Source organism: Carettochelys insculpta, chromosome 26 (genome assembly GCF_033958435.1).
Source record: "Carettochelys insculpta isolate YL-2023 chromosome 26, ASM3395843v1, whole genome shotgun sequence".
NCBI lineage: Eukaryota > Metazoa > Chordata > Testudines > Carettochelyidae > Carettochelys > Carettochelys insculpta.
This window is the reverse complement of record NC_134162.1, coordinates 16,865,051-16,888,535: the sequence shown is the minus strand read 5'-3', so window position 1 is coordinate 16,888,535 and position 23,485 is coordinate 16,865,051. Positions and strand designations below refer to the sequence as shown.

General features: G+C 44.0%; 1 protein-coding gene across 1 annotated transcript in view; it reads left to right on the top strand.

Moving 5' to 3' along the window:
- Window positions 1-23,485, top strand: part of SYCP1 (synaptonemal complex protein 1) — a 122,143-nt gene that overhangs the window by 79,328 nt on the left and 19,330 nt on the right. The window contains exons 17-22 of the mRNA XM_074977265.1: window positions 2,829-2,946; window positions 3,931-4,025; window positions 7,498-7,579; window positions 18,739-18,801; window positions 20,021-20,083; window positions 21,957-22,073. Coding sequence (XP_074833366.1) covers window positions 2,829-2,946; window positions 3,931-4,025; window positions 7,498-7,579; window positions 18,739-18,801; window positions 20,021-20,083; window positions 21,957-22,073 — 538 coding nt within the window. The remainder of the gene's footprint in view (window positions 1-2,828; window positions 2,947-3,930; window positions 4,026-7,497; window positions 7,580-18,738; window positions 18,802-20,020; window positions 20,084-21,956; window positions 22,074-23,485) is intronic.

Here is a 23,485-nt window from a genome sequence, read left to right as displayed (position 1 = left end):
TCATGATCCCATGGAAGGGCCCTCTACTTTGTGTTCCCTCCCACGACACTTATACACAAGGTCTTGGAGAAGACCAGAAGGGAGAAAGCACGCATGATACTCATAGTCCCAACCTGGGACCGACAACAGTGGTTCCCATTGCTCTTGCGCATGGCTCAATATCAGCCATTTCCCCTATCAACAGTACTGGACATTCTCTCTCAGGCTCGGGGGTCAATACTGAACCCGCACCCGAAGAGACTTCGGCTACAAGCATGGCTCATCCATGGCTAAGCGCCTTAGAGACTACATGCTCAGAGGGAGTACAACAAGTCCTTGAATATAGTCGGAGAACTTCCACCAGAAAGACTTATCAGCACAAATGGTCGTGTTTTTCCGAATGTTGTTCCTCCAGGCAACTAATAGCCCAGGACGCCACCATACCTACGATTCTGGATTATTTGCTACAACTCAAACAAAACAGACTTTCCCTATCCTCTATAAAGGTGCATCTGGCGGCTATATCAGCGTTTCGGCATGAAGAGGATGGATCAACCACATTCGCCCATCTTGTTGTCTCGCGTTTCCTAAAGGGGTTGGTGAACCTGTACCCGCCTCGGAAACCAATACCGCCGTCATGCAGTTTAGACCTAGTTCTACATACCCTCTCGGGACTGCCCTTTGAACCATTGGCTATGGTCCCCCCCGACTACTTACCATTAAAACAGCTTTCCTCCTGGCAATCACGTCAGCTCGCAGAGTGAGTGAGCTCGCGGCCATAATGTCCACGCCACCCTGCACGATCTTCTCAAAAGAAGCGGTGGTCTTACGATTACACCCAGCCTTCGTTCCGAAGGTCTCTTCAGATTTTCATATCAACGAACCAATAGTGCTGCCCTCATTCTATCCTAAGCCTCACAACTCAAATGAAGAGGCACGGTTGCACTTACTTGACGTAAGAAGGGCACTGGCCTTCTACATTGATAGAACTAAACCTTTCCAGAAAACGGACAGACTCCTGGTGTCCATTGCATCCAGGTCAAAAGGAGAAGCTCTATCTTCGCAGAGGATTTCAAATCACATTGTGTCTTGTATAAGACTGTATTACGAGATTTGCAAGACTCCTCTGCCAGTTCTGCCAAGAGCCCACTCTACTAGGGCGATGGCGGCGTCAACGGCCTTCTTCAAAGGCATCGCACTGAGAGATATCTGCAGAGCGGCGACGTGGTCTTCCTATGACACCTTCGCCAAGCACTACGCCATGCACAGGATGCTTGATGAGGATACGCGCCTGTTGACAGCAGTCCTTTCACGGGCAAGCTGTGCATAAATCGGGTACCCACCTCCTTTTTCGGGGGTGGGGGGGTTACTGCTGGGTAGTCACCTACTGTGGAGCACCCACGGGGACCACTCGAAGAAGAAAGAGAAGTTACTCACCTGTGTAGTAACGATGGTTCTTCGAGATGTGTCCCCGTGGGTGCTCCACTACCCACCCATTCCTCCCCACTTCGGAGCTCTGTTAGTGTGTTTTTTCAGGGGCGTCCGGAGCGGTTGATCAGGAACTGGCGGGGACCGGATCGCGCATGTGACCATAAGCACGCGAAGAGCCGACGCGCATCGGCGCATGCGCGACCCGACGGAGACTGCTGAACATTTTCCGAGCTGCAGCGCCGGGGTGAGCCCGACAGCTACTGTGGAGCACCCACGGGGACACATCTCGAAGAACCATCGTTACTACACAGGTGAGTAACTTCTCTTTTCATCCTGTTCCCTGCCTAAAGGGATGTCAGCCTTCCAAATGAGTCAGGGTATCTTTCTTCTGGTCTTCTACCCCAAGCTGCGTAAGTCCAGGAAGGAATGGTGCCTTTGTGTGTTAGACGTTAGGGGGGCACTTACCTTTTACCTTCACCAGATAAAATCCTTTCATAAATCCTCTCAGCCGTTTGTGGTTTATGCTGAGTATATGAAGGGCCTTTGGATGTCCTTGCAGAAACTATCCAAGTGGATCAGCTCCTACATCCAGACTTACTCTAACTTGGCAGGGCTTCAGTCACCTCCACTGATTTGGGCTCATTTTACCTGGGTGCAGACCTCTCTGGTGCCCTTCTTGGCCCATGTTCTGGTTCAAAACATCTGTAATGCCATGGCAAGGTTATCTGTACATACATTCATGACCCACTACACCATCACTTAACAGGCCAGAGATGACTCTGGGTTTGACAGATCTGTGTTGCTTTCAGCATGTCCTTAAAACTGCTATCTGCCTCCACAGACATTGCTTGGAATCACCTACATTGAATGGAAGTGAGCAAACTTAAAGAATAAAAAATACCATAAATGGTGTTCTTTGAAATGTGTTGCTCATGTCCATTCAACATCCTGCTTTCCTTCCCCTTTGTCAGAATTTCTGGCCAGAAGCAACTGAGGGAGTAAAGACACTGGCAGCACCCTATATGGTGTGTCTGCACCTCTCCGGGGGGCCTCTGGAGCCAGTCCTCTACAGATGCTTCTGAGAGAAAATCTTTTGGCCCCACTGCATGAGGCGAGCACGCACACCTACTTTGAATGGACATGAGCAACAGGTCTCAAAGAATACCAGATGTGGAAACAGATAACTGTCTTATTTGCATTTTGTACAGTCACTGAGAAATAATTGTAGTCTTATGCGAATCAGCCACTACTTTATCCAGTCAGCATGCACGGCTTACACATAAACAAAAACTAATTGTACCAGGGTGAATCAGCAATTTTCATTTACCCTGTGTTCGGGGAACTTCACCATGTTTAGATTTGAAAGCGAAATCTGAGAATACAAATAAATTCCTCTTACGTCTCAATTATTTTAATAGGTTGCAAAATGAGGAACTGAGTATGAATTGCAATAAGATTTTATTAGAAAAAGAACAAATAGCACAAGAGAAAAATAATGTTGTTACAGAGATCAAGAAACTACAAGAAGTTCTTCAGGCAAGTAAAGAAGTAAACTTACCTTCTTTTGGAAGATAGTATTTGCTTAGAATAAAAAAAGTGATAATGTATATAGTATATTGAAATATGACATGACCATTTTCATGATATTAATTAATTTTAAAACATCATAATTCTTGCACCTTAAAATACAAATGGTGAAATTCACCATGTGCAGAGAAACAAATTGAGGCATATGCACTTGGACTGAATTCCCCTCAAATAATTACAGTAACCCTTGAAATACGTGGCTTCAAGTTGCATGTAATTTGCTGTAATATGAGTTAAGCATAATTTGAAGCTGCTCTGTGGCCCCTTCCTCTTGCCTTCCCCCAACTGTACAGCTGTCAGCCTGACAGCCACGCTGCTGGAAGAAGGCAGGGGGAAGGCTTTTAGCTTGTCTAGCTGCCTGCAGATGAAGGCAGCTAGGCAAGCTGAAAACCCCTTCTCTCTGCCTTCCCCCAGCTGTGCACGGCAGGAGGAAAGCAGTGGGAAGGCAGCTAGGTAAGCTAAAAGCCTTTCCCCTGCTTTCTTCCAGCTGCGCAGCTGTCAGGCGGACCGTCATGCTGCTGGAGGAAGGCAGGGAGAAGCAGCCAGGAAACTCACCAGTCCTAGTGTGCTGGTCAGTTTCCCAGTCATGCAAGAGGGAGGGAGCTGGGAACCAAGTAGCAGCCTGTTTCCTAGCTTCCCTGTGCTGGTGGAACTGGAAAACTGACCAGCCAGGAGCTTGTCGGTTTCCTGGGTCCCACAAACAATGGGGAGATGGGAACCATCCTGGTTCCTGACTCGGCATCATCCTGGGAGTCAGGAAATTGACCAGCCCTGGTGGGCTCGTCTGTTTCCCAGGTCCTGCAAGTCCAGGGGAGCTGGGAATCCCCCCTACTTGTGCGAAAATTCAAGTTAAGTGGGTGTTGCAACAACACAACCCCCACGTAACTCGTAATCTTTACTGATTTACAGTAATCTTATGTTTCTTTTGTTTAGGATAACCAAAAGAAAGAAGAAATGACTAAGAAACTAATAGAAAACCTTGAAGAAATAAACAGCCAGCTAAGGGAAGTAAAAACAAATATCTATAAGTAGCATATTCTCAGAAAAAGCCTTAATTGCTTTATTTACTTTTAGATTTGGTATTATCCTTTTTATATGTAAAATGGTTTATGTTTTGTCTGCTTTAAATCCAGATTAACGTATTTATTTTCAGGATATATGTTAATATGACAGGTCTTACTCTCTTTCTGGTAATTTTTGGAGCACCTAGGACTGACAGACACCTTGTTCCCCTTCCTGAAGAGGAGGTAACAGAGATGAGTCTTGCCTGTGATTTGGCTTGGTGACCTGTCAGCCATGCAAGCACCCTCCTGCACGTTTTGCCACCCCTGACTTCGCTTTGTAGGTGTGCCCGAGCATTCCCCTGTGACAACCAGTTCCTGATTCTGACTACTCACAGAAATCCCAGATGCTTTGCCCCCACAGGAGCAGCATACTCCAGCTTAACCTTAATCCCTATTTCCTGTATAAGATTCAGCATTATAATAAAACAAAATAGGCTATTACGAAAGAAGAGTGAGTCTACTAGAAATATATATAGCCCCTTTTCATCTCGAGAGACGGTGGTGCTGAAGATCTGTGGTCAGTGTTTGAATCTGCAGCTTCTCTTGTGCCTTATCCGTCCAATATGGGATTTCCACAGTTGACTGCAATAACTGCATGTCTGTCTATTTCCAAATTCTTGAGTCTGAGAGCTTTTCCTTCTAAGATGAAGTTCTTTTTCGTGGCTTGCACATATACTATCGAAGGTATTGCCAGGTATTTCCATCTATTGATGTGGATTCCCAGGATTTTGGATCAATGTTGAAGTTTTTCATGGCATTTTTGCATGTATCCTTGAATCTTAGCTTTGGTCTTCCTCTTGTTCTCAACCTACATGGCAGTTCACCGAAGAGGATTTCTTTGGGAAGACATTTGTCATCCATTCTTTTCACATGACCAAGCCAACGTAGTCGTCTGCTGTTAAGGATTGCTATCCTTGACAGGACATCTGCATTTGAAACTTTATCTTGCCAGTTGATATTATAATTCTGTGGAGCCAGTGAAGATGGAAGCTGTTCAGTTTTTTCTCATAGTTTGAGTAGGTGGTCCATGTCTCAGAACCATATAGCAGGATACTCAAAACACATGCCTCGTAGATCAGTATCTTTGTTTTCACCGTCGGCTTACGATTGTTCCGTGCACGTTTCATAAGTCTGCCAAAAATACTAGCTGCCTTCCCGATTTTGATGTTCAGTTCTTCGTCCATGGGTAGGTTTGTGTTGACAGTAGATCCAAGGTAACAGAATTATTGAACCACATGGATTGCTCAGGTGTACCTTGAGGGAATACAGCAGTTTTCTTCATGCTTATGTCAAGGGAAAACAACTTGCAGGCTCTGGACAGAGAATCCACCAGTAACTGTAGCATGTCTTCATTATGAGCAATGAGAGCTGCATCATCTATGAAGAGGAGTTTCATAATGAGGACTTGCTTGACCTTAGTTTTGGCATTGAGTCTTGCCAGGTTTTAGGGAGAGCCGTCTAATCTTGTGTGGAGAAATACATCACTGTGTGAGTTTTGAAATGCACAATTTAGCAGAACTGAGAAGAATATGTCAAAGAAGGTAGGTGCAAGAGTGCACACTTGTTTGACTCTGCTGTTCGTTGCAAACGGTGCCGATATAGATCCATCATATTGCACTGTTGCTTTCATTTTTTCGTGAAAGGATGTTATGAGCTTGAGTATGGTTGGTGGGCAGCCAGTCTTGCTTAATACTGTGTGTAGTCCTGACAGAAATATAATCTACTAGAAATAAGAGTGTAGGAAACAGATGGTTACAAAAAAATCCGTAAAACATTAACGTGTTTAATAAATTTTAATGATCATTATTGTACTTTAATTGTATTATAATTTTCAATTTAAATTGTAATAATAACTAATACACTAATATTTACTTCTCTAATAAAATAGGTTGAGCCATATTATTCTTTGGTGATGAAATTTTAACTCCCAAGTCCGTAAAGCAGACTTTCCCACTAATTCCTTAAACTTGGCTTGTTCATCTTGTCGGCTACGTCTACACGTGCACCCAACTTCGAAATAGCTTATTTCGATGTTGCGACAATAACGTCTACACGTCCTCCAGGGCTGGCAACGTCGATGTTCAACTTCGACGTTGCTCAGCCCAACATCGAAATAGGCACAGCGAGGGAACGTCTACACGCCAAAGTAGCACACATCAAAATAAGGGAGCCAGGCACAGCTGCAGACAGGGTCACGGGGCGGACTCAACAGCAAGTCACTCCCTTAAAGGGCCCCTCCCAGACACACTTTCATTAAACAGTGCAAGATACACAGAGCCAACAACTAGTTGCAGACCCTGTATATGCAGCACGGACCCCCAGCTGCAGCAGCAGCAGCCAGAAGCCCTGGGCTAAGGGCTGCTGCCCACGGTGACCACAGAGCCCCGCAAGGGCTGGAGAGAGAGTATCTCTCAACCCCCCAGCTGATGGCCGCCATGGAGGACCCCGCTATTTCGATGTTGCGGGACGCGGATCGTCTACACGTCCCTACTTCGATGTTGAACGTCGAAGTAGGGCGCTATTCCCATCCCCTCATGGGGTTAGCGACTTCGACGTCTCGCCGCCTAACGTCGATTTCAACTTCGAAATAGCGCCCAACACGTGTAGACGTGACGGGCGTTATTTCGAAGTTACTGCCGCTACTTCGAAGTAGCGTGCACGTGTAGACGCAGCTGTCATGCTCATGAGTCTTTTGATAGGGCGTGAGGTTGCTATACTTTTGTGTGCATGTTATGTCGCGAGCTAAGATTTAAGATAAGAACTGTTTGCACAGAAGAGGAGACTCTCTGCCTCTGTATCACATTCTCATGGATATTAATACAATTCTTCACTGCTCTGACAGTGTACAGAGCCATGAAACTCCTATGGCAACAATTTATGTCCACTTCATATTTATTCTTTTTGTAATTGTTACAGTTTTATACCAAGAGCTATATTGTGACATTCCTTTTCAGTTTAAGACATTGCAGGTTTGGGTTTTTGGATTTCTGAGAAAAATGCTTTAACCAAAGAGGAAATATAAAGAAAATAGTATTTACAAAGTTATTAGTGAAATGTGGTAAATGAGACTTAACTATTATGAAGAAGAGGAATCTTGTATTAAATTTTACCTTCGAAATGTATACTTGACAAGCCTAATTTTTAGTCGACCTTCCACAATATGGATTTAGATATTATCACAGTAACTTACTGGTTGAATAGGATTTTTCAAGTCTGTGAAAAGTAAGTACAGTTCGGAAGGGAAACTCTGGGACACTGCCCTGTATCTTTTAGGGGCATCTTCAGTGAGTGGCTTAAAATGCCCTTCATATTAGCAATAAAGGAAGCTGCCCTTCCTGCCTTCATCTAAAATGTGATTTTTTTTCTTTATCAGTAATAAAAGAAATCTTCCTTTTTAATTAAATTATTTACTAATATTTATTAATTTGGCATTTAGAAATGACTTGGAACTTCTGAAAGAGAAGATGAAAAAGAAAGATGAAGAGGCTAAAACTAAACAGGATGAAAGTGAAGAAAATGTATGGGATATATGCAATACTACATCTTATTTTGAAAAAGACAGAGCACTAAATCTCAGAGCTGAAACAAGTATCTTTAGGAAATAGATGTAAGAGAGTAAGAAACAATAAGGAATATAGGAAGGGCTGGTTGTGATGCTTTTCAGGAGTATGTAGGGTTAAGAGGCATCGTTCTACTACCTGCCTTGAGTGTGTGGAAGTTATGTCTTTTCCTACTGTGGATTATCTTCCTGACTGTACTGGCTTTTGGCAACACAAGCACTACCTTTTAGGCCTCTCAGCCCCTACGCTCTTTACACAGATTAGCAACAGGAACATACCAACCAAACCCCCAGATCCTCCAAGTGTCACTCTGGACTACCCAGCCCCTGTTGCACTGAATGTTCATAGAACTCTCTGTTGTTTGAGCGTTTGCTCATGTCCGTTCAACCAAGGAGTGCGTGCTCACCGCATTCGCTGGTGTCAGAAGATTTTCCTCAGCACTATCCATAGGAGACTGGCTTCAGTGGCCCATGGAGTGGTGTGCAAATGGAGAACTATGTATGACACTGAAGGGTATGTTCCCTCCCTCAGTTTTTTCTTGCTCCTAGTGACTGTGCTTGGAATTGCTGCACTACAGCTTTTGCTGTCAGTCTCTTAGGGCTTGTCTATGCTTGCCCCCAACTTCAAAGGGGGCATGTTAATCAGGATGATGGCAGACGACTAATAAAGTGCTGTGGTGAATATGCAGCGCTTCATTAGGCTAGTTCTCCCCCATGGCAACTTCTGAGTGTCAAACTTTGAAGTGCCTGCGGCTACACGCATGCCAGCACTTTGAAGTTTGACACTTAGAAGTTGCCACAAGGGAGAATTGGCCTAATGACGTGCTGCATATTCACCGTGGCACTTCATTAGTAATCTCCCATCATCCTGATTAACATACCCCCTTCGAAGTTGGGGACAAGTGTAGACAAGCCCTTAGCGTACAGAGCTATTTTCCTTTGTAAATAGTTCACTCTTAAGTAATAGTAGTTAGCTGTAATAATCTGCATAAGGACGTAGCCTTAGGATGGCATATGCTCTAGTCCTTTGGTTTTAAGGTATGTATTCATTGACTCTGACCTGTGCCCATTAGTGACCTTCACAAAGAGTGCTTAGGATAGGCCTTATATTAGTGACAAGTGCCAGATTTTTTAATCTTTCTGGCTGTGGACCAAGAAAGACAGAGTGATCTGCCTAATGGATGTCCTATGGACTAGGCCCTTGCCCCACTATAAAAAGTGCTTGGAGTCTGTGTGTATTGTACCTCTGGCACCTTCAGGAAGTTTACACTAGTTTTCATCCCTCGCCCCAACCAAAAAAGTTTGCATGCTTGTGCTGACAGACCACCCATAGTGCCACCCAGTCCACAGGTGGCACATTACAGCTGGGTGTCTCAAAATGGAGCTCACTGGCAGCTGGGCATAAGCCTTTGGAGGCATGTTCCCCCTCAGCATTTGTGGCACACCCAAGTCGGGCATTCCTTGTGGTCCAGTTGCCGTTTGGGAGACAGGTCACCCCCTACTTGGTACCACTCTCCCCACTGCTGCTTTTCGATGGTGCTGTGCTCCCTGAGGTGTGTATTACATAACATAAGAATGGCCATACTGGGTCAGACCAAAGGTCCATCCAGCCCAGCATCCCATCTGCCGACGGTGGCCAATGCCAGGTGCCCCAGAGAAGGAGAACAGAAGACAATGATCAAGTGATTTATCTCCTGCCATCCATCTCTTGCCCTTGTTCTGAAGGCTAGGGGCACCATACTTTATCCCTGGCTAATAGCCATTTATGGACCTAACCTGCAAAAATTTATCAAGCTCTTTTTTAAACCCTAATAGAGTCCTGGCCTTCACAGCCTCCTCGGGCAAGGAGTTCCACAGGTTGACTGTGCGCTGTGTGAAGAAAAATTACCTTTTATTAGTTTTGAACCTACTACCCATCAATTTCATTTGGTGTCCCCTAGTTCTTGTATTATGGGAAAAGGTAAATAATTTTTCTATATTCACTTTCTCCACACCATTCATGATTTTATATACCTCTATCGTATCGCCCCTCAATCGCCTCTTTTCCAAACTGAAAAGTCCCAGTCTCTCTAGCCTCTCCCCATATGGGACCCGTTCCAAGCCCCTAATCATCTTAGTTGCCCTTTTCTGAACCTTTTCTAATGCCAATATATCTTTTTTGAGGTGAGGAGACCACATCTGCACGCCGTACTCAAGATGTGGGCGTACCATAGTTTTATATAGGGGAAGTATGATATCTTTTGTCTTATTATCGATCCCTTTTTTAATAATTCCTAACATCCTATTTGCCTTACTAACTGCTGCTGCACACTGCGTGGATGTCTTCAGAGAACTATCCACTATAACTCCAAGATCCCTTTCCTGATCTGTCGTAGCTAAATTTGACCCCATCATGTAGTACGTGTAATTTGGGTTATTTTTTCCAACATGCATTACCTTACACTTACCCACATTAAATTTCATTTGCCATTTTGCTGCCCAATCACTCAGTTTGCTGAGATCTTTTTGTAGTTCTTCACAATCCCTTTTGGTTTTGACTGTCCTGAACAACTTGGTGTCATCTGCAAACTTTGCCACCTCACTGCTTACCTCATTTTCTAGATCATTGATGAACAAGTTGAACAGGATCGGTCCCAGGACTGACCCCTGGGGAACACCACTAGTTACCCTCCTCCATTGTGAAAATTTACCATTTATTCCCACCCTTTCTTTTCTGTCTTTTAACCAATTCCCGATCCATGAAAGGATCTTTCCTCCTATCCCATGACCACCTAATTTACATAAAAGCCTTTGGTGTGGGACCGTGTCAAAGGCTTTCTGGAAATCTAGGTATATTATGTCCACTGGGTGCCCCTTGTCCGCATGTTTATTAACCCCTTCAAAGAATTCTAATAGATTAGTTAGACACGACTTCCCTCTGCAGAAACCATGCTGACTTTTGCCCAACAATTCGTGCTCTTCTACGTGCCTTGCAATTTTATTCTTTACTAGTGTTTCTACTAATTTGCCTGGTACTGATGTTAAACTTATCGGTCTATAATTGCCAGGGTCTCCTCTAGAGCCTTTTTTAAATATTGGCGTTATATTGGCCATCTTCCAGTCATTTGGTACGAAAGTGGATTTAAAGGATAGGTTACAAACCACTGTTAATAACTCCGCAATTTCACATTTGAGTTCTTTCAGAACCCTTGGGTGAATGCCGTCTGGTCCTGGAGACTTGTTACTATTCAGCTTATCCATTAACTCCAAAACCTCCTCTAATGTCACTTCAATCTGAGTGAGTTCCTCAGATTTGTCACCTAAAAAGGCTGGCTCAGATTTAGGAACCTCTGTAACATCCTCAGCCGTGAAGACTGAAGCAAAGAAATCATTTAATCGCTCCGCAATGGCACTGTCTTCCTTGATCGCTCCTTTTATATCTTTATCGTCCAAGGGCCCCACTGCTTTTTTAGCGGGCTTCCTGCTTCTAATGTATTTAAAAAACATTTTACTATCGTTTTTTGAATTTTTGGCTAGCTGTTCCTCAAAATCTTTTTTGGCTTTTCTTACTACATTATGACACTTAATTTGGGAGTGTTTATGTTCCTTTCTATTTTCCTCACTAGGATTTGACTTCCACTTTTTAAAAGCTGCCCTTTTTGGCAGAGTGCAGGGAGTGCAGCCCTTTTTGGCAGAGTGCAGAGTATTGGCAGAGTGCAGGGGCTCCTTGAAATCCAGCTATGGGTCTCGATATTGGTCATCCACCATCGGGCAGTGGTTGCCCTCTCCTCCACAGTGCAGGTCACAAGAGCACTGCTTTTCACCAGTTACCACTTCAGATGCTCCATGCTATTGCCAAGGTCAGCTTCATCAAGGAGCAGACAGTACCAAGTAGAAGCGCAGCAGTCAGTGCAGGATGACTGAAACTCGGGAAACCCCCTATGCCCACCTTGCCTTCTGCTCTAGACTTGGGGTCGCCTCCCAGGATTCTGTCCAGATCTGTATCAAAACAGCACATCTTGGGTGCAGTACTAGTATTCTTGTTTGATTCCCTCATCATATGGTTCACCTGGCGCAATTTCTTTATCTTAGTTCTGCACTGAAGGGTGTCTTGTTCATAGCCCTTCTCACAAATAGATCAAGAAATGAGCCCGTATGTGTCCCAGTTCCTGTGGTTCCCTCGCAGTTATGATAGCATAGATTCTTTACCTCACGTGCTGATCAGATCTGAAAGCTTGGCAGTGCTTCGTGCAGGAGAGCATTTGTAGTGAAAGCCATCCATGATTCCTTGAGTAGATTCCATGAGAGCATTCCAAGCAATAGAGGGAGCTTGCAGGATATGGATTTTAAAAATTCCTAGAACTTAGACAGGGTGGAACAGGTTCTGATTACCTGGCTTCTGTTCAAAGCACTGGCCAGAGTGACTGCCTGGGCATAGTAAAAAATCAAGAGTACTCTGAAATCAACAATATGAGCTGTTTCTTATACATTTCATGCTTGTCAACAGTAAAGACAGCGTGAGGGACAAAGTCCCTTGGAGAGCAGGAGGTTTTTTGTTGCTGAATCCTTTAATGGATTGAGAACTGGTTAAAAAAGAGGAAACAAAGGGTAGGAATAAATGGTACATTTTCAGAATGAAGAGTGGAAGCTAGTGGTGTTCCCTGAGGGTCAGTCCTAGGACCAATCTTATTCAACTTATTCATAAATGATCTGAAGAAAGGGGTAAACAGTGAGGTGGCAAAGTCTGTAGACAATATTAAACTGCTCAAGATAGTTAAGACCAAAGCAGACTTTGAAAAACTTCAGAAAAATCTCACAAAACTAAGTGATTGGACAACAAAATGGCAAATGAAATTTAATGTGGATAAATGTAAAGTAATGCACAGAGGAAAAAATAACCCCAGCTATACATACAATATGATGGGAGCTAATGTGGCTACAACTAATTAGGAAAGAGATCTTGGAATCATCAGGGATAGTTCTCTGAAAACATCCACCCAGTGTGCAGCGGCAGTCAAAAAAGTAAATAGGATGTTAGGAATCATTAAAAAAAGGAATGGAGAAGAAGATGAGGAATATCTCATTGCCCTTGTATAGAACCATGCTAAGCCCACATCTTGAATACTGTGTACAGATGTGGTCTCCTCATCTCAAAAAAGATACCTTGACATTAGAAAAGGGCAACTAAAATGACTAGGGGTTTGGAATGAGTCCCATATGAAGCGAGATTAAAGAGACTAGTACTTTTCAGCTTACAGAAGAGGATGCTAAGGGGGGATATGATAGAGGTCGATAAAATCGTGAGTGGTGGGAGAAAATGAATAAGGAAAAATGATTGACTTGTTCCCATAATATAAGAAGTAGGGGACACCAAATGAAATTAATGAGCACCAGGGCTAGTAGCATCCTTCAGTCTACGGAGACTATGGAACGCGCCCTTCGTAGTTCCATTTGGCATCCTCATTTGCAGTGTTGGCAGTGACTGTGAAGACCCACACAAGAGTGACAGTCTTTTCTGCATCTGTTGCATATGTAATTGGTGTCTGGCAGGTCCTTGCTGTGCTTTCTGTGGGCTCGCTTCTCCTTTGCTAGCTCTCTGATCTTCAGCTCACCCTTCTGAAGGCCCATGTATAGTTCGTGCCTCCATCTGCTGCGATCATCTGCCAGCTCCTCCCAGCTGTCTGGCTTGATGTCTACTTCCCTGAGGTCTCTCCTACAAACATCTTTGTAGCGGAGTTGGGGGTGTCCAGGAGGTCTTTTGCCAGAGGCTAGCTCACCATACAGGATGTCTTTTGGGATCCTTCCATCACTCATCCTGTGGACGTGGCCAAGCCAGCGGAGCCGCCGCTGCCTGAGGAGGGTGTGCATAGTTGGGATTCCATCTTGCTCAAGCTGTTGGACACTCTGTCCTTCCACAATATTGCAAGGATACGCCTGAGGCAGCGCAAGTGGAAGACGTTCAGCCTCTTTTCCTGGCAAGCATACAGGGTCCAAGTCTCGCTGCCGTAAAGGAGGGTGCTGAGGATGCAGGCTCTGTAGACTTGCATTTTGATGTGAGTGTACAGCTTGTTGTTATTGCACACTCTCGCGCTGAGTCTGGACAGAGTTTTGGCTGCTTTACCGATCCTCCTATTTAGCTCAGTCTCCAAGGACGGTGTCAGTGATGGTGGACCTGAGGTAAACGAACTCGTGGACGACCTCTAACGTATAGTTGTTAATGCTGATTGAAGGAGAAACAGCAACGTCCTGAGCAAGTACATTTGTCTTCTTTAGGCTGATGGAGAGCCCAAAGTCCTTGCATGCTTTGGAGAACCGATCCAGCAGCTTCTGAAGCTGGTCTTCTGTGTGTGACACGACAGCAGCGTCATCTGCGAACAGCATATCTCTGATGAGGACTTCCCGCACCTTAGATTTAGCTTTCAGCCTTGCAAGATTAAACAGTTTCCCATCAGATCTTGTGTGCAAAAAGATGCCCTCTGTTGAAGATCCAAAGGCGTGTTTAAGGAGGAGTGTGAAGAAGATCCCGAACAATGTTAGAGCAAGGAAACGTCCTTGTTTTACGCTGCTCCTGATGCTGAAAGCATCCGATAATGTGCCATCGTATTGGACGGTTCCTCTCATGTCTTCGTGGAAAGACTGGATCATCTTGAGTAACCGTGGAGGACATCCTATCTTGTGGAGCAGTTTGAACAGTGCATCCCTGCTGACCAAGTCGAAGGCCTTGGTTAGGTTGATGAAGGCAATATAGAGTGGCTTCCTCTGTTCCCTGCATTTCTCCTACAGCTGCTTCAGAGAGAAGACCATGTCGACGGTAGATCTCTCTGCGCGGAATCCGCACTGTGATTCAGGATACACCCTCTCAGCAATCTTCTGGAGTCTGCAGAGGATGACGCGACCGAACAGTTTACCAGTGATGCTTAGGAGGGAGATTCCACGGTAATTGTTGCAGTCGCTTCTGTCTCCTTTGTTCTTCTACAAGGTTACGATGTTAGCGTCGCGCATGTCCTGTGGAACCTCTCCCTCTCTCCAGCACAGGCACAGTAGCTCGTGTAGGGGTTCCAGGAGAGTGTCTGTGGCACACTTGATTGCCTCTGGTGGTATACCATCCTGGCCCGGGGCCTTTCCTACTGCAATGTTGTCGATGGCTTTCTTCAGTTCATCCACAGTTGGTTCCGAGTCCAGTTCGTCCATTACTGGTAGGAGTTCGGCATCGAGCGCTGAGTCTACCACAGTGTTCTCGCGTGAGTACAGCTTGGAGTAGTACTCGACCCAGTGCTCCATCTGTTCGGCTTTGTCAGTGATGACTTCACCAGATTTGGATTTCAGAAGTGCCATCTTGTTCTGGGTGAGTCCTAATGCCTTCTAGATGCTCTCGTACATTCCCCTGAGGTTACCAAAGTCAGCACTGGTCTGGATGCTGCTGCATAGCTCGAGCCAGTAGTTGTTGGCACAGCGCCTGGCCATCTGCTGTACTGTTTTTGTGGTTGCTCTGAGTGCTTGCAGGGATTCTGGCTCGGCGAATGTTTGTACTCCAGGAATGCAGCGTGCTTTTTTTCGATGGCTGGAATCAAATCATCAGAGTTAGCTTCAAACCAGTCATTTGTGTTTCTAGCTCTTCTTCCAAACACCGCCAAGGCCGTGTTGTACATTGTATCCCTCAGATGCTGCCATCTGGATGTCACATCGGCACCCCCCAGGGTTGCTGCGCATGTTCTCCTCGAGGGTCGCTCTGAACTTTTCAGCTCTCTCTGAGTTAGCCGTGTTTCTGGCATCGATGCAGGGCCTTCCAGTTGGTTTAGAGCAGTGCAGCTTCTTGGGAATCACCTTGAGTTTGGATCAAACTAACGAGTGATCTGTATCACAGTCAGCACTATAATAGCTGCGTGTCAGAAGGATGTTTTTGAGGTTATCACGTCTAACGATGACCACGTCTAGTTGATGCCAGTATTTTGAGCGTGGGTGTCTCCATGACATTCTGTGCTGTGGCTTGGTTTGGAAAAATGTGTTTGTGATGCACAGATTGTGGTTCGTGCAAAGTTCAAGAAGACGCTGACCATTTTCATTCATTTTTCCCACACCGAAGTGGCCTAAGCAGGAAGGCCACAAGTCACGATCGGCTCCAACTCTCGCATTGAAGTCAGCCAGAATGTACAGTTGTTCGCGAGCAGGTATTTGCGCTATGGCAGCACTAACCACGTCATAAAACTTGTGTTTTACTTCCGGTGCGGCGTACAGGGTTGGGGCGTAAGCGCTGATCAGGTGGACAGGGCCGGCGCGAGTTTGAAGTATGACCTGAAGGAGTCTTTCTGATCCACCCATGACTAATTCCACCATTTGGAGAAGGGTGTTTCTGATGGCGAAGCCAACACCATGCTCCCTGGCTTCTTCTCGGGCTTTACCCTGCCAGAAAAAGGTGTAGTCCTTTTCCTTTAGAGATCCCGAATCTGTGAGACATGTCTCTTGCAGAGCAGCAATGTCAACTTGGAGCCTCTTGAGTTCCTCTTCGATGACAGCGGTCTTTCGGGTGTCGCTGATGTCCTTAAGATCTTCAGTCAGACCTGTCAGCATGGTCCTCACATTGCAGCAAGCAAGCTTAAAACTTTGATGGTTTCCTTTTCTTGTTGATTTTCTTATTGGTTTGCCTGGTGCTCAGCTTTCAGGTCGCTTGTCAGGTTTGGGAACCTTAAGCCTCACGCACCCAGTGAGGCAGGTGAACTGTGGCGGGACAGTACCCTACTGGCTGGGGGCTGCCCAGCTTGAGGCGGGTGGTGACTGTCCAGTGAGATGTGACAATCTCTCCCACCGTCGGAGGCAACCCCTGGCGCTCATTCTCTACGCCAATCGAGCAAGAGCTTATAACTGGTATCTGTTACCTCCGTGTTGGTTCATTGCTGTTGAGCGATGTTGGAGTACCTCTCCAGGCGTGAGCCTGGGCAATTTTTTTGGGACCCTGGGCTGCCCAGATGCCAGTGTCTCTCTCTTGGCTTTATTGATATAGTCCAAAGGAGAGGATAACCTCTACATCTCGTACCAGCTCAGCTGCAGGAGTTGCTGCAGCCGTAGCCGGATGAAGAGCTGGTAGCTTTGGCTGGGACCCAGGGTGCGGCTGGGCTGCGAGATCGGCGTCTTCCTGGAGGATGTGGGGCTGCAACAGCGTGTGGCCAGGCGCGGAGAGGCCAGGGGAAGGGGCACCTGGGGGCAACGAGAACTGATAGGGGGCAGTGTGGTGCAGTTGGGAGACATGGGAGTGGATGGGGGAAAAGGGGACAGGGAGGGAGGATCTGGGGGGTGATGGTAGCCGACGAGGGGCAGGGAGGAGGGTCCTGGGGAGGCGAGGTGGTCATCACGGGGAGCTTTGGGGACATGTGGCGCCAGGGAGGTACAAGAGGTAGTGGGACTGTACCCACGTTCTCCATGCCCCACTGCCTTGTGGGTTATCCTGGAAAGTAGCAAGGCTGAGGGAGTAAACCCTGAGAGAAAATCCGGAGGGGAGTCCTAAGGCGGTTCTGTACCAACTTCTGGCATTGACCCGGCAACTCCTGCAGCTGAGCTGAGCTGCAGCAGGGTTAAAACAAATAAAAGGAAGTTCTTCACACAGTGCACACAGTCAACCTGTGGAACTCCTTGCCAGAGGAAGCTGTGAAAGCTAGGACTATAACAGGGTTTTAAAAAAAGCTAGCTAAATTCCTGGAAATTAGGTCCATTAATGGCTGTTAGCCAGGGTGGGTAAGAATGCTGTCCTTAGACTGTGTTTGTCAGGGGCTGGAGATGGATGGCAGGAGGGATGATCATTACCTGTTCAGTTCACTCCCTCTGGGGCACCTGGCATTGGCCACTGTCAGCAGACAGGATACGGGGCTGGATGGACCTTTGATCTGACCTAGTTTTCCTCATGTATGTCTCGGCAATTATAATTAGTGCGCAGCAGGTTCGACAGCTGCTATAGGCCTTGGGGCAAAGTGGGAGGGGGCACCAACTCTGAAGGCCCAGAAAGGACAGGGTCCTGGGCCCCCCACAGCCATTCAGATTGGTACAGCAACTGTACTGGCACTTGAAAGGGGCCCAGAGCTCTGGACCTCCTTTGAACGGCTGGGCCTCAGGGCAACTGCCTCTTTTGCCCCGCATCCCTTTGCTGGTAGACCTGTCTGTGTGACCCATGGTGGCCTGGAGGATTAGATGAGATGTTATACTAGTATGCCTAGTGTTGCAGATTTTTATGTATTTATTTTTTATTTATGTTTTTTGGTACATAGGGATATATTCTGGATCATACAAAACAGTCTCTTATGAAGTTTTACTGTGACAGTAAATAAAAACTCCCAGAATGAAGGATGGCTCCTTATTTGTTTTATAGATATAAACAAATAGCAGAGGGAAACTAGCTGTATATTTTGGGCAATATGCAACCCCAATTCTGCATCATTGGAGTCAGTGATGGATTTGTCATAGAGTCAATCAATTCCCATTGACATCAACGTCCTTGTTTATGATGGGCAAATTATGCAAGTAAATACATTTCAAGTCAGTCAGTACAGAATTTCTGTTCATAGTTTAGCCAGATTTAAAAATAATAATTATAATATTTCAGACTAGAAACTTTGGAAGTGAACTTTCAAGAAAGGAAAAACAGCTGAAGGTGCTAGAAAATAAGGTATGAATGTGTTCTACAGAGAAATTCAAAAATTCTTTTCTATTTTAAGGCATTAGCTTCAGTATTTCATATACAATTTATGAACAAAAAAGAGATGATTATGGTTCCCTATTACAATTTTTTTGCTCTGCTCCAGTTATAGAATTGAAGGGCTGTCTTACTACCATTTACTTGCTAACGGTAGAGTAATGTTGTATCATTAATGCTCTAAATTCTGATTCTGCAGTTTGTTTACTTCCTAGTAAAATTGGTGGGATTTATGCAGGTGATTATAGTTAAATGTCTGCTTAAGTGTTGTGCTAAACAGAGAGATACTTGAGCATTTGTTCAAGTGTTTTTACTGAGTTGGGACCAAGAAGAGTTCCAGTGAGCATAAATGAGGTTAATCATATTATTGAAGTTGAGTATGCTTATGTGTCTTACTGAATTGGGACATAGCCAAAGTATTTTTCCATGATTTATTATTTAAAATCTGTCTTTGTTTTTAGTTTAACAACTTAAAGAAGCAGGTTGAAAATAAAACCAAATACAGTGAAGAACTGCAGCAAGAGGTGCGTAGAATTTTTGAAAGTTACAGGAACGTAGAATACATAGAATCCAGCTACATTTGTGTTGAGCAATGCTGTTATCCAATTTCTGGTAGTCTTTTAAATAGATAGTGTCCATGGATGCCTCTACACTAGGAACTAACTTTGTAGTTAACTTCGAAGTTAGGCACTGCTTCAAAGTAGCCATCAAAGAGTCTACACACATTTTCCCTTACTTCCAAGTTAACTTTGAAGTCCTTATTCCCTTCCGGGAATGGAGTCGTGCCCTACTTTGAAGTTTAACTTTGAAGTAGGGTGTATGTAGATGCTCAACTTCAAAGTTTCTTACTTTGAAGTAAGCAACTTCGAAGTTATTTTTGTAGTGTAGACACAGCCTTTGAGATTACCTACATACTTCTCTTTTATTGTGATAGTTTTAATTCAGGTCAAAAAATCTAAAGAAAGTTTTGTCTTTAGAATAACACTTTTTAATTGTAAAACTTGTTTTGCTTAAGTGGAATGTTATTGTAGAAAGAGGATATTTATAAGGAATTTTGATTATCTTGTATCTGATATACAGTGTCATTAGTACACTTTTGAGATGTCATTTATCCACTAGTAGGAGAAAAAAATGTAAAAATCTGAGCTCAGATTGTCCTTTTTCTTAGAAAAGCCATCCAGAAACTTGGGCTATCTGCTTGAAGCCTCTGAAGAGCTGTGGCTTCTGGAGTTTCCTTAAAAGTGCAGCTGGTGCTGTATTACTTTTTTCATGGAAGTTCCCCAGAGCAGGAGACAGAGATGCTTACATCCTCCTTTTTCCTCTTTTCTTTCCCTATTGTTGCTCACATGAACCTTGAACCATGTGGAGAGTTTTCAACAGGGTCCAGAAAGGATACAAAAAGAAAGTGTTACTGCAGTATTGGAACTCTGCTTTCACCAGAAGGACTTTTCCAGGCACAAATCTCAGGGGTCTAATACAGGATATTGACAGTAAAATTTAAAAAAGAAGTAAGGAGGTGGTGTTGGGATCAATCTTTAGCCCCAGTTCTGATTATGCTGCGGGGCAGTACACACTGTGCAGAAAAGTGCTATAAATAGGCATGTGAGGATTCTTGGCCTCAATTTACCCTGTGTGTTTTTACTGTTTTTAGCTAATGAAACAGTAAAGCTATACTCCAGTATATTAATAAACTAATATAAATGTCTAAATGCATACATTTAATCTGAATTTTGGTTTTAACAGAATAAAGTGTTGAAAAAGAAAATTTCAGCAGAAAGCAAGCAGTCCAGTATTTATGAAGGGAAAGTAAGTGTATACTAAATATTTCTTGTAAAAGTATAAAACAAACAGTTGAAGGGCATGATTCTGTCGTTCAGTCCCACTGAGGTCAATGATATTACTTGTGTTTAAAAATTAAGAATGGTTAATTGTTTTATTGGATTCACACCAAAATGTTCACCATCTTATATCACACTTTGATATCAATAGGAATTGAAGGTTCTCCGAATCTTGCAGGAGGTGCTCTGCACTTCAAAGAATCAAACTCTTGATGAACCCTACTAAGACTAATGGGCCAGGAAAATTCCCTGTTCTTCAATCAATCCTGTTATAAATGGATCAGATTGTATTGACTGGGGCTGAAGAGTACACAGTACTTTTCAGAATGGGGATTGCAAAGATGGCATGCAAGTCAATGGAGACTTTTTCTAATTCTTGCAGAGTCCTGCTTTGCATAGCTAATCCTTCCCCAGGAAGCAGGAAGAGTACAGGTATAGAAAAATATTCCTTGGTTGCCCAGCTTTGGGAGGAAGCTATGTTTCCAGCAGATGAGTGTTTCGGGAATAGCAAGCATGGTCTCATGTTTCCTTATGAATTTGAGGACATCATTTACATTTAGGGCAGTGTTTCTTAAACTATGTTTTTTGGAACACTGGTGTTCCGTGAACAGCCTGCAGATGTTCTGTAAGCATTTGGAAAAATAATTCCAAGTTTTACAATGAATAACCATTTTACGATAACAGTAACAGAAAATACTGAAATGGAATTATATTTCTACGTCTTGCAAGAGCGGTAGTAGTCTGGCAACACAACAAAGAAGGATTTTCATAGGTGTTACACATAGAAAATATTATTGATTGGTGTTCGGTGGTCTCAAAGGCTACTTCTACATGAAAAGCCTCTGTCGACAGAAGTGACTGTAACAAGGGATTTGCTGGCAAAAACTCTGTCAACAGATTGTGTCTACACATAAAAGCAGGTCAAAAGAGTAAGCCACTCTGTCAACAGAGAGCAGCCAGACTGCCCGGCCCTCTCTCGACAGAACAGCCGACCAGAAGCTCTGCAAACATGGCTGACTGGTGAACTGGAAGCCCTGTCTGTCAACAAAAGGGCCCTGAAGCAGCCACACAGCTGTTTTGTTGACAGAAAACTGTTGACAAAGGTGTTACACCTGAACAGGGAGAGGTATGACACTGCTGGCATATGTGCTGGGTTTTGTCAATAAACTGTTGACAAAGCACGTTCTGCATGTTAGATGCCCCATGGGTTTTTAACAACAAAAGCCTGGTTTTGCCAGAAAAATGCTCTCATGTAGACATAGCCAAAAATTTTAAGAAACATTGTTTTAAGGAACCCTGTCCTCTCAAGTAACCAGAAACCTCTCCTTCTTTAGGGGATGATGTCTTAGAGTCATAGTAGTAGTTTAAGCTCATTAAACTACTTTTCTTTTTCCATAGTTTTTTCTGTTGGAGGGACTGATTTAATCAGAGCCAGCCCAGGGGGCCCAGATGGTGGGCAGGGCCCAAGGTGGCATGCTGTCAGTGTGGTCCCATCTGTGGGTGGTGAACACTATTAACAGTTGAAGCATGGGGCCCTCAAGACACAGGGTCCAAGGCAACCATCTTGCTCGCCTTAACCTAATTCTCGGCTTGGATTTAATTTAAAATGTTTTTGCTGTTTTCCCAGTGATCAGGAAAAAAATGTGAAAGGCAGTAACTCAGATCCTTGTTTAAAAAAAGTAGAACCCTGGTTAGATCATGAACTGTCCTAGTACAGACGTTGGTCCAATAAAAGATATTATCTCACTCACCTGGTATCTTCAGTACAGGCTAAGTAGTAACAGTATATTTTAAAATTTACTCCTGAATGGTAAATTAAAATGATTTTGTCTCATTAAAAGGTGAATAAATTACAGCTAGAACTTGAAAATATAAATAGGCAGCATAAGGAAACAATTGAAAGCTACCAAAAAGAAATTAAGTCCAAAAATATAGCAGAAGAGAAACTTACTGAAAAGGTAAGAATTATTAAAATGTACTGTTTGTTTGAATTCATAAGAGTAATTTTGATAATTTGTCCAATGTTTAATGTGTTTTAAGTCATGTAGACTTGATCCTGAGCTCTCTTAACATTTTATAATCTTGTGGATCATCATCATCATCATCCACAGTCATGGGCTCCAGTGCCCATTGGTGTCCGATGCCTCCTTCACTATTTCCTTCCGTCTTTCCCTGTCCAGTGCAGAGTGGCTTAGTTTCTGCAGACTAGCTCCGCACCAGTCTACTATATCATCTACCCATTCTCTGTGGGGTCTGCCTCTCCTATTCGAGCCATCCATTATGCTGAATACCGGGGTCTTGACTTTTCACTTGTCGTTTATTCTGCAGATATGCCCGAAATAGCTGTAACTTCCATTGTACAAACTGCAATAGATTCTCTTTCAGCTGTATCTTCCAATATAATTTCTCATTGGTGACCTTTTGCATGCATCCTATTCTCAGGATCTTTCTGTAACAACTCCTCTCAAATGCCAATATCCTTCTCTTTGAATCTTTCGTTATCACCCATGTCTCACATATGTACAACATGTTGCTGAATATGCAAGTTTTCAAGGTACTGAGCTTTGTTCCTAAGCTAATTGCTTTGCTTTTCCAGATCTTATCCATCACCTTCAAACTCGCTTTTGCTTTCACTATTCTACTTGCTATTTCCTTCTTATAGTCTAGCTCATATGTCCTGTTGCTCCCCAAATACATGAACTTCTCTACGTTCTCTAGTTCAATCCCATCAACACTGATCTTCCTTCCTATTTCCATATCTGCAAATACCATTGTTTCTGTTTTATCAATGTTCATAATTAGTCCATACCACTTCTCTTCCTTGTTCAGCACCTGCACTGTTCTCACTAGCTTCTCTTCATTTTCCTCCATGATAACTATATCATCCATGAACCTCAAGCTGTTCATTCTCATCCCATGCACTGATATCCCTTTTACCCCTTCCTTGACCTTGTCCATAACTCTCTCTAGGTGCATGATGAAGACACTCAGAGATACCTGATCTCCTTGTCTCATACCTTTGCTCGTTCTAAACCAACATCCTAACTCTGCACGTTCTCACCGCGGCCTCTGTATTGCTGTTGATATCCTTCAACAGCGGTATCAGTCTGCTATCCACACCATATGACTCCAAAACCACGCAAGTTACTTTCTAACCTATGCTGTCAAATGAGTTCTGAACATCTACAAAGTACTTGTACATGTTTTTGTTCTTTCATCAAGCTTTCTCTATCAGTCTCAGTGCCAATATCTGCTTCTATCTTTCCTGAATCTCTCTTGCTCATTCACTAGATGTTCTTCTTTCTGTGATCCTAGTCTCTCCATCAGTATCATCATCAGCACCTTGCCTAGATGACTCATAAGGGCAATC